The following is an 11,993-nucleotide window of genomic DNA, read 5'->3' on the forward strand; positions in this document are numbered from 1 at the left end:
TTAATATTTATAAATTTAAAAAATTTTACATGTACTTAATATAGCAGTGCTAACATTTTGTGACCATTAAACCACAAACGCACCGCACAGAGCTTCTTTGTACAGAGAATCAAATCACAATACCAACATTTGCAATCTGTCATAGTAACTTTGTGACAGAAGATTCCACACCAGGTAGCCTGGGCTCAGAGGACACTTGAGGTCAGACCCCCAGTAGTTACATGGTGCAGATATGGTGCTGAACTTGACTAGAAACATCAGCTGTGAGTGCACACCTGACAGCGCCGAGCAGCTGAGAGGTCTAAGAACACAGACTGGAGCAAACCAAACCTCCCTGCTGAAGGCCTGGGAACAGGTGAAGACTCAGCCACAGGGTGTAAGGAGGGGAGATGGTACTTAGTGGAGCCTCGCTGAAGGTGTAATGCACAAGCTACACCTCCCAGTTCATACCAGGGATCACCATGGAGCTGGCTCAGGGTGTTCGGTCTTCACAAAGACAGAGTGCTACAGGCCAGAAACAGATTTCGCCATGAAAATCCTTTTTAAAATAGAAATGGATGCCCATTATTAAGCTTCTATCTTTACCTGAACCAAATATATTCTTTGGCTAAATATGTCATGGGTTCCCATTATAATCAATCAGGTATATATCACATTATTTACAACTAAACTGAAATGTTTAAAGTTCAACTTGAACCATGGCACTTCTAATCAATTCAAGCTCAGCAATATGCCTAATGTGGACATTTTTTAATTTTAGAAAAACCAAGTTTTAAAGAATTCTTAAATGCAGTGTATTCAGAAGTTACCAACTCAGAGAATTTACTTACATTTAAAAATAATCTACACATCATTATATCTTCAAATCATCTATGTTGTTTTGTAGAAAATTTTACAGAAACTTTTGTTGAAACCTCATATTCAAAACATTTCTTTATTCTCTGGCTTAAAAACAAAACAAAACAAAACCCTAAGAAGTACTGAGGTTCCTTCTAACTTAAAAGCTTAATATTTTACTCAGGAACCAATGATGACAATGACCCGTCAGATGCAACCAACTTAATAAGGTCCAATGACAACCACCTCTACAACAGAGATGGTAAACAGAACACAAGTAAAATTATAACAGAGAAAAATAGTATTTTCAGGGTAGAATCAACACTGTACACTAGGAGACTCAAACCTGAAATCTTTGAAGCTGACAGCTATTTTCTTTTCAATATTTGAGAGGTTCATGGAAGAATTAACAGACAAGAAACTTGGTGATATCAGGAAAATAAAGATGACATTTTTGGCAAAAGAAAAGTCCAACCATTAAATAAGAGGAGAGTTAAATGATGTTGACAAAGGGGAAAGTATATAGATACATGGTTTGGAAATGAAAATTGGGAAAAACATACTAACCATCTCATCTGAACAGAGTAATGTAATATATATTAGGTACAATAAAATAAGGTTGAATTCTTAAAATTAGCTTAATGAATTGCAAAGTTTGTTTACATAAAACATCACAATGTTGATGAGACGAAAACTCAATGTTAACATGCTACTGCCTTCCAAAGGAAAGACACCCAGCAGAATGACCTAAATAATTGTGTTGAAAAGGACACTGTCAAGCAAGTTTCGCTATTAAGGCAGTCATCCAGCACAAGGACCATAAAATCAAACCACCCCTTTTAGCAAGAGAGATAAGAACAGTTACAGCTGCTGTTACATTAACAAATTGTGAGGATACAAAATGTTCAGTGATTACATAATGGGAAACAAATGGGTCAAGGAACATAAATTGAGACATAAATAAAACAAAGGACGCATGGAAAATGAGGTGAAAGAATACTGTGTGAACAACAGAAAGTTTAAAAATCAAATACTTGACAGTGTCCCTTTAGCATATATAAAAAGACGACAAATAATATTTGAAAAATCTTTTAACAACAGTTTTAAAAGGAAAAACATTTATTATAATCAAGCCAGTATTCTCAATATTCACTGGGCTAAGGTTAAGTAAAATTTAAAAATCTGAAGAGCTAATAAACATAGTTAAAGAAAAAGCTGGACAAAATAAAAGAAGCTCCAAGTGACTAATCAGGCAAACAAAAACACAAACACCCTGAAGAATCTAGATGGTGCAATTAAGTGGCATCCCCATTACTTAAAATATGGTGATTGTTCCTCCTCTCTCCCCTAGTTTGACATTAAGTGACACTGTGGTAATCTCTTCAGTATCATTTGGTCCAATCTGAGTAAATGTTGTCTTACATAAAACTGGTCTAATAAAATTTCAGTGCTGTAACAGGATCTGGGCAAAATTTAGCAAATACATTTCATGGGTAGCTGTTGTTGAATATAGATGCCTCTTTACTACAAGGCATTCTTTTCCTACTCATGTTTTACTTTTAATAATAAACTAATTATAGTTGTGTCCTAGCCAGTGCACCTATCCATTCAGTTGTCTCAGGGACTGTACTTATCACACACAGACACACATAACTCACAACTGCTGCAAAAGCTTAAGGGAGCTATGAAGCACAAAATATCAGGAACAACAAAAAAACGAAGTGACTACTGCTGCCTATCACTTTAAGTTCTTCCAGGAAAAAAAAATTCTAAAAAGAAACAGATCAAAATATTTTTCAAAGTACAAAGATATGTATTCCATGAAGAGTGATACTGGTGTTCTTTGAAGTCTTTTAAGATGTTTTTGCTCTACCTTTATTGTTTCTCAATGGTGATCAAATTAAAATGATTCTGTTGTGGCTATAGGCCTTTCACTCCTACCTAACATCACAGGCACAGGTTGGATATTATTTAGATGCTTCTGTTTTGTTAACTGCAACTGTTAACAGCACAGAGTTAGACAAAGCTTTGCAGAGCTTTTCACATCCTATGTGAAGACGCATATGCTATGTGCAATCCAGATTTAATAACTGCACTCACAGGGTGGTTTAGCAGACAGGTCCAGCACGTACGGAAGAATAAGGCCTGCCCTTCACAGCACAGTCTCAATGCACCTGTGCTAGAGTCCTCTACCTCACTGTATTGTATGACTCTAGGATTGCAGTGGCCAGTTTTCTATGCCTGCAGCTTATAAATCAGCTTTTGTTTCCATAATTTAAGCTGGCACAAAAACTTAGGGGGAACATGGCAGCAGTATAAAAATCCTGATTAGAAAAATTAAGCTAGAGAATCTAAAGTAAATTTTTTATCTTCTGAAATTAAATTTGTGTGGCTCCTGTGACATGAGCATAACTCCCACTCTAACATAATTATTGCCCTAATGCCCCAATGTGCAATAGTCTGTGTGAATCACAATTCACATCCTTTAAAATAGTTATTGCTTAAGCAAGCCATTCAGAGTAGATATGGGCTGTGTAGCTAGATTGAAATGCACTCATACAGTTAACTATACAGGAATGCGCTTTTCATTTCGCTTGTAAACTCAAATAAATACATGATCAAAAGGGGCAAACAGGTTCATAGCAGCTAACACTCTAAGCCAACTCTGAACCATCAGGACTTGATTTCTTACTAAAACAAATCTGTCCTTTATTTTTAAACTTCCCTCTTAAAATTAAGGCAATGAAATGGCTACAGTTCCCAAAGTTCTTTTTATGGAACAAAAATATACACATATTTTTCTCAAGTTTAGACATCAGAGCATGATTAGAGATATGTATTAATTACACAAAACCTGTGAGGGTGGAGATAAAGGAGTGGAGAAGGAGAAACAAGAGGGGAGAGAGGAACTAAAAAGAAGCTCACAAACACCTGGTGACAATTTTCTTCCTGCTGAACCACAAACCTAATTATGTGGGAGGAAATACTGGAAAGCACAAAACCTCATAAGGTTTTTCAAATGTCTCTCGTAGTGAAAACTTTCAGGGTGATGGAGGGGAGGAACTTATTAAAATAAAAACTCAAGGGTCCAACAACCAGAGGTTCCAACTGAAGGTCTATAACTGGGCCCAAGAATTGACTTTTAAAAATTAGCTCCTCAAAGAGACAAGGTGATCTATGAGCAACATTTTGAGAAACATTGCTTAGAACATGACCACCTAATATTTAATAGCAAAAATTCTAAACTTTGGCTAGCTGCCTATGTTTTGATCAAAGGGGAAAAGGCACTGAATATGTGCCCATATCTGTTTGCACATACATGGAATTACATTTTGAAATTTTCAAATAACCATTCAAAATCTAGAAGACAATGTATATGGCAGATTGTGGCTAACACCTAACAGCCAAATCTGATTCAAAGTTGACTTTCCAATTTCATCACATACTGTGTCAAAGCTGCAGGCTCTCCAAAATCCAAAATAGTCAAATGAACTGAGGAACAGGACAAGACTCAAGTCAACTTTCAGCAATTCAGTGCACTCTGCAGAAAGGATCTAAATTAAGCATAGAGTTCTATTGTTTATTTTACACAAAGGAGACCACCAACATTAGCCATAAATTCTTCTAAACTTTTTAGGAAGGCCATCTTTTGCTTCCGATCCAGCGTAGGAGGAGTGCTGCTTGCAGTGAGTTTGTTGAAGGCATCCGCTAATCTCTGGTAAATTACTGGGTCTTGCTGACTTGACAGTAATGTTTCCACCAGTTCAGAATATTCAGCCTGTGGGAGAGACAAGGTCCCCATAAAACTCTATCCCTCTAAGAAGCAGAGGCTGACAATCCTTTTTAATATTTACTATCTACTTGAGGTAATCTCATCTTCTCTATAGACTAATTCACACTGCTAGGAAACAGATACTATTTATACTCCCATTTTACAGATGAAGGTTCTGCCAAACAGTGAGATGAGATAATACATGCAAGATTCACATTGCTAAGAAGCAAGACTGAAAGCAGTCTGTCTCCAAGCCCATGTGATTACCACTTTATGGTGTTGCTTATTCTGTGTTTTCAAAACACAATCTCCTAGGGGATCAAGAGATGGCATAGAGAGGAGACTGAACCCAATAATTAAGGTGAGTTATGTACATATACCAACTCCCCACAAGGAATGTAAATATTATGTGTTACAAAATGTACTAATTAAAAAAAAAATATCTTCCTTCTCCTCCTCATGTTTGAGAGTGTCTTGCTATATAACTCGGGTGGGCCTTGAACTTGCTACATTGCCCAGGCTGGCCTCAATCTCCTGATCCTCCTGCTTCAGTCACCTGAGTGCTGGAACTACAAGCCTATACCACCATGTCCAGCTACATTATATACATTTATTTTACATTTTATACATAGCCTAAGTGATAATATGACTTTGAATAGTTCTCCAGGGGTCTAAGACACCTTCTTTACAGTTCAGAAGACAGCAGATATCTGAGAGGAAGGAAACACAGGAAGGGTGTTTCAGAGGTTCCACAGAGTGGATGCAGAGCACTTTGAAAGTTCCACACCAGCACTGTCAAGTGGCTACTGGAGAAAGAGTGGGAAAAGGACTTCTAGATGTAACAGATGTGATACATGTAGGGGTAAGAAATGCCATTTTCCTAATAAGCAACAAAGGATCAAATGACAGAAAGGCCACTGATCATACTAGATACTACCTGCAGAGAGTGGAGGCTAGAGCAGAGCTCAAGAAATGAAATCACAGAGCACAGAGATCACAGAAGTCTAGAGGAAGCAGGGCTTTAAATATATGGACCTCCTCAACACCTACTATGATTAGAAAGGAAAATAAATGCAAAGCTCCTCTAGAAAATCATTTGGCCATGTTAGAAAGCATATATGATTGGGCATGGGGCATGGGAGGACAGGAAACTGAGGCAGCACATGATCCAATATGGATACTGTATATACTGGATGGACAGAAAAATGAAGGAAAACTAGTCAGCTAGCATAACTGCTTTCGTCACACTAATCCCTTATCAGTGATATTTCAGAATTGTAAAGGTCCAGCAAAATAAAATGCTGCTTTCTATAATATTGCACAAAATAATGTATTGTTCCTTATTTTCTCCGAAAACAAACTACACCTGGTCCCCAATCTTACTCATCTTATGTCCTTCACAAATCAGTTCCTCAAGGACAGGAGCCATAAATTCATTACTCACTGAGGTTTGCACTCCTGGCTTCTAGCAGTCATCTAAGAACAAGCTCTGGAGTAGTGATGCTGCAAAGGTTGGCTGATAACAGAGGAGAAGCATTTGGAAAATGCTTTTGAGTTGACAAACAATCAGGTACACATGGAATAGGAGCCAAGAGCTAATAAGGGAGCTAAAAACTACTGCCTGATTTTGTCACAGATCCATTAAGAACTGGGGTGGTGATAAACCATCATCTCTTTGAACAAGATCACCCTTCAGAGAAGGGTGTTCAGTACCTGGTGCAAACACACCAATGTGTAGAAAGCTTCACCAGCTGCAGTGGTCATCTCTGTGTTGTGCTTCTGCAAAACCAGCATATCAAAAACCAGCTGAAATTAAATAATAAGAACGGTAAATAAAAATAGAGGATGATTGAAAAATCCTCTAGCCTCTCTCCAGTCAAAAAAGAAAAAGAGAGAGAAAAGTTATACTCAATTAAATCAAGTGAAAATCAAATAAAATGGTTTTTAAAAATTTCAAGGATAAATTGAAGATGTTATTACTCACTGTGGTATCAGAATAATCAATTATCAAATAAATCATTATATTTCCCACATCAATTTTCAAGTACACAAAATAAGAATGGATGAAAACAATGTGTCTCTGAAAACCTGATTCTAGAAAGCACAGTAAAATAAAATTATTTCCTCCTCTCTAGAAGAATGTGGGCATTTTCTAATTTGAATAAAGAATTATGTGCATTAACCATACTAATCAAAGCATACAATTTATTGACCTGCCAACCAAAAATATCTTACCTTAAGAAAGTGCCGAGTTGCTAGAAAAAGTGGTGAATCTGTTTCTTGTGCTTTTGCACACTGTTCAGCTAATGGTGTCAAGGCCTCTAGGCAGAGCTGGCAAACCTCTGAGCTCATTCTGATCACAAAAGTCAAAGAACAAACTACAATGGATATTCTGTATATTAGATTTACAAAGATCAAAAAAATCTTAGTTATCAAATGCATGACTCTTTCTATTATGTAATATGAAATAACGAGTTGTGAAGATTTCCAGTGTTTTTCAGATGATTTATAAGCTCCAGCATATTTTTTAGTATGCTCATAATACAAGCCCTACCCCCAAAATAAGTACAATTAAGATGGATTAAGCCATTTAATGCATTTGTTGCAGCACACAACAGATGTAACGAATTATATATGAAATAATGTCAATAAACAAATATTATTGACATTAATACTTAAAATAGATAATATAAATTATTTATAAATACCCAAGCAGACGCCTTTGGATGAGAGCTAAATGCCTATGTAAACAGATGAGTAAGACTTATCAAATGACAAATCAGACAAACAACATGCTCCCTTGATAATGCATGGACGTGGTTGGGTCTAATATGAATCTTCTAATTCAGTTTGTCATGTGTTGTAATAAACATACTTAATATTCTTGCGGGGAATAAAGAAACATTTTCTGAATTTTGGCGCCTGCAATTTTTCTTCGCTTTTGTTTAGACCATCATTCTTAACTGTTATCATTTTTGTTGCCACTCCTGTCTCATAAGTCTTCAATTGACATTTGATTTAATGGAAATTTTGTGAAGCCAGCCTGCAAGAGGTTGTGACATGGAAGACAAATGCATGGGATAAAAGCACTGACAGCTGTGTTGCCAATGTTCTACAAGCAGGCGACATGGACAAGAAGTACTCTCATTTAAGAAGGGCTCTATTGCTTAATGTGAGATTGCAGCCAGTAGTTCTACAGGAAACTGAGTCAAAAGAAATTCAGGTCAGAATTTAGGGTTTACATAGTTATGATGATCTTCCAGAAGAAGATGACATGACTGTATCTCAAAAAAGGTAAAGTTTTGCACATAAATAAATGTAGATTGTTGTACATTAAAAAATAAGATATCCCCTGAAAATAAACCCTATTCCATCATTTGGAGCAAAAAAAATTTTTTTTTCTGGTACTGGGTATTGAACTCAAGGTCTTTGTGCTGAGCTACATTTCCAGTTTTATTTTTTATTTTCAGACAGGATGTAGGTAAGTCATTAAATTGCCCAGGCTAAGCTCAAATTGTGACATTCTTTCCTCAGCTTCTCAGAGTACTAAGACTGCAGGCTTTGTTTGTAGCTGCAAACTGAACAGCTACATTTTATTTTATTTATTTATTTGGTACCAGGGATCAAAATCAGGACCTTGTGCTTGTGAGGCAGGCGCGGTGACACTGAATTAAATCCCTGGCCCTGCAGCAAAAATTGAATATATGACCCAGTCTTATTTTCAGGGAAATACAGTATGACGTGTGCAGCAGATGAAAAGTGACACTATTAACCAGCAAGCTAAGACCAGAGATCTAGTAATAATAGGTGGCATTGCCAACTGGGGCCTTGATAAGGGAGTGGCTTTGGGATGAGGGATCAAATGCCTTCAACATTTATGAGAAGAGGAAGGATGAGGCAAATTAACAAAAGAAATAGAATTAGAGCAGTTACAGAGATAAGTATGTGGAGAAATAAAACTGAACCACAAAAGAAAACTACAAATTTAAATATTTCCAAGTAAGAACCCCCCTCCCAAAATTCATTTAAAGGATATGATGTCATTCCCAGTTCCAGGGAGTACATCAGACTTTTAAACAGATCCTCGGGAAGCTGTGGTATTTTTTCAGGAAAAATCTCACAGATAAATGTGATTAATTTGTAGTACTGATTACAAAGGGTTGGAAACTGAAAAAGAAATATTAAATATTTAGATGCTTAATAGTACCTTTTTATTTTCATTAATGTTATAATGTGACAAGTTCCTAAGCAATATAACAATTTATTTAAAACATGTATAAAGTATAGAAAACATGCAAACCTAAATAAATGTAAAAATGTTATAATTCAAGGAATATTTTATAAACTACTATAAAAAAGTAATATACAGTAGAAACAATTATTTTTTTGGATCATTAATAAAAGCCACAGTTAATTCCACACACTATAGATATTTACACTGAACATTAAATAAGACACACAAATCCAAAATTATTAAATGACCTGGAAATAAAACCCTTCTATAAATGTGTTTATTTCCAGTCAAACATGTTGGAAAAGTGAAAGGAATATAACAGTTAAAATTATGCATTAAACACAGTCTTTAGTCCTTATTCTTCCAACAACTACTTTCTACTTAGTCCTTGAGGATTAAAGAAAAAGCAGATAATCTAGTTTACACTTGAGAAAATATACAATTAATGGTTATCTGATCAAACAAACCAACCCTAAAAGCAAACCAACACACAGAACTGGCTGAACATGTTCATCCCACTGGCTGCTGCACAAGCATCTGGCTCACAGAGTGTCAAGACTGCTTCCGAGAGAGGCATTTCTCAGGAAGGGAAATGCATAGTGAGAGCCTGTTGTGTTGGGAGCCTCACCTTCCAAGAAATTCTCAATTTCTCTTTTCTTCCCACTGCCTCCTTCTCATCCTCACCTGTGTGTGCACACACCCCTCTTTCTTCTCCACCCTTAGCTTCCCAGGCAATCATGACAAGAGACTTTGTATCTGCTATAGTGCTTATGAAAAGAAGAAAAGGCAGCCTTACAAACCTCCAACCCCCAATACCAAATGGTGAAACTAAGCACAATTTAGTCAGATTTTTGAGCACTTTAAATTGCATTATTCTTGGTTTCTTACCATCCCATTTCTATCTATAAGTGGCTTAGAAAATGCCATCCTCTACTCAACCTCTTAGCCTGAGAATAATGTTCAAAAATATAACAACACATGATAAGAAAAGTAAAACTGATAACAAAACTCAATACCTAAAGTAACAAATTTTCTCTGTAGCATGCCCTGACAAAATGCATCATGAATGGATCAGTGCGCACAGGACTCTGGAAGCAAGCACAAGTTTAACTAATGGAAATACAAAAATTTCATTTTCATACACTCCTTAATTAAGTCAGATGTACATTACTGTCTCAGTACCTTTCAAAGTATCTTTGAACTTCAATATAGATTTAATATTCATAGTCACTGTCTGTAATTACCTTCAAAAGATCTTGTGACATCAGGGGCAGAATGAGGTTTACTCCATATAAAACAACATCAGCTGCAGACACAGATCTGTTTGAGGCTTGACCTGGCTCATGTCCTCTAAACACTTCATCTATTAAAATAAGAGTAATATAGTCACAGTTACAGTATTAACTAAATTTCCAAATCACTAATTTTACCTTCATGAAAATGAAAATAAATTCAAGCCTTAAAGCTCCCAATAAATATGAGTAGATAATAAAGAAATGTGGTAACTCTAAACCTGTGCCACCTTATGTGTTTTACTTATTCGAGGATCTGAATATTTGACGCAGAAGTACCAAGGAAGTAAGGGAAGGAGACAGTCTAGAAACAGAAGTAAATCTAATACCTAATGTAACATAAAAAAACATAAAATCTGACATGCTAGCCATTCTATAAGTTAAATTATTTCCATAGTAGTATCTACTTAATCTTAGGTGTATGGAATCTTTCTGTATTTAAATAGAATAGGGGAAAATATGGAAATAAAAATGTTAAGTAAAAACAGAAAGCAGTTTAAATCAAGAACAGCCAATATGCTGTACTTAGCAGGGACTTCTCATGGAAATAGCAGGAATGGAAAAGACTTATGGAGAAGCAATGCGTCAAATATGGCATGAAAATTTATGTCCTTGTGAACACTTAGTATGCTTTCAACTTATAAATTTCTCCTGGAACTCAGCCACCAGGTTTTTATTTGTATAGTAATAAACTGAATGATGTTGTGAACAGACTTGTTGCTCCCATCTCCCAGACTAATCAGAATGTGACATTCGACAAGAGGTTTACCAGTTTCCAAACAATGTTATATTTGCCAAGGAGCACAAGTTGACCACCATAGGAATAAAGCAGAAATTCCAAATGAAATGCTGCAAATTCAAAACAAATGCATAGTACAATCTTTAGATTTCAGAACGATATAACAATGGCCTCATATATGGCCAAGAAAGACAAAGTGGCACTGCTGAGGTCAACACTGCACTATGATGACAGTACTCATAGTGCATAAGCCTGAGACAGTAACTTGCTACAACAAAACCAAAGTGGAGTAGCTACTGAATCATGTAGCAGCTATAATGTCACTTGGAACACAAAGCATTGGTCAATGCTTGTTTTACTAGATCTTAAACACATGTGACATAAATAGTTTGCTAGTACAAAATATCATGGAGAAATTTTCTTAGAAGATTGGGACTGGAACTCATAAGAGATCATTTACAGCAGAGGAAAAGCTAAATATTTCTACCCATGGAACTATGCAAAAAAATTTTGGAGCACACTGGTGAGCTGACAAGGTGCAGCATCACAAAGACCTACTCCAACAGGCAAACAAAAAAGATGTCAACCATGCCCTACAAAAAAAGAAAGGAAAACAACATATGTGCTTTTTAAGTGATACCTGTGTATGGAACATGCAGTCTTCGTGTGTGAAAACTGCCTCAGGTGTGACAGTTGAAGCAAAGCTTATTTCTGTGGTTGACTCTTCTTTGTATTTACATTGTAGTTAACACAGGTTTTTATTTCTGAAGTTATCTTTTAGGTTTTATAAGCAACTAAATAGCTGATGTAAAAATGTTGATGTCTATTCTAAGCACGCATTATATATCTGATATTTTATTGATATCTTAGTCTCCTGCTAAATATACATTGTACAATATAGCAGTAAACTCCTGACAAAAAAAAGACTAAGAAATAGGACACCATGGCCTGCCACACAGAAAAGGAATGCTAAGCACATGTGCTGTCATGTCAGTGTAAGCCAGACATGTATATGGAACATATGGCTGTCACATTTGAAGACTGCCCTGGTGTGACAATTGGAGCAGATTATTTTTGTTGTAGAGTTCTATTGGTATTTTCTTTTCTTTCTTTTTTTTT

At 36.0% G+C, this 11,993-nt stretch overlaps 1 protein-coding gene across 2 annotated transcripts in view; it reads right to left on the minus strand.

Annotated features, from left to right (window-relative positions):
• Xpo4 (exportin 4) overlaps positions 1-11,993 on the minus strand; it is a 104,672-nt gene continuing 92,679 nt past the window's right edge. For both annotated transcript variants that reach the window (XM_010607496.3, XM_010607497.3), the window contains exons 19-23: positions 10,088-10,206; positions 8,646-8,776; positions 6,845-6,962; positions 6,323-6,415; positions 1-4,615 (exon numbers count right to left, since the gene is read on the minus strand). In XM_010607496.3, coding sequence (XP_010605798.1) covers positions 4,418-4,615; positions 6,323-6,415; positions 6,845-6,962; positions 8,646-8,776; positions 10,088-10,206 — 659 coding nt within the window. In that variant the 3' untranslated portion in view covers positions 1-4,417. The remainder of the gene's footprint in view (positions 4,616-6,322; positions 6,416-6,844; positions 6,963-8,645; positions 8,777-10,087; positions 10,207-11,993) is intronic.

The sequence above is a fragment of the Fukomys damarensis genome, unplaced genomic scaffold (genome assembly GCF_012274545.1).
Source record: "Fukomys damarensis isolate Sample0158 unplaced genomic scaffold, DMR_v1.0_HiC HiC_scaffold_38, whole genome shotgun sequence".
Classification (NCBI taxonomy): domain Eukaryota; kingdom Metazoa; phylum Chordata; class Mammalia; order Rodentia; family Bathyergidae; genus Fukomys; species Fukomys damarensis.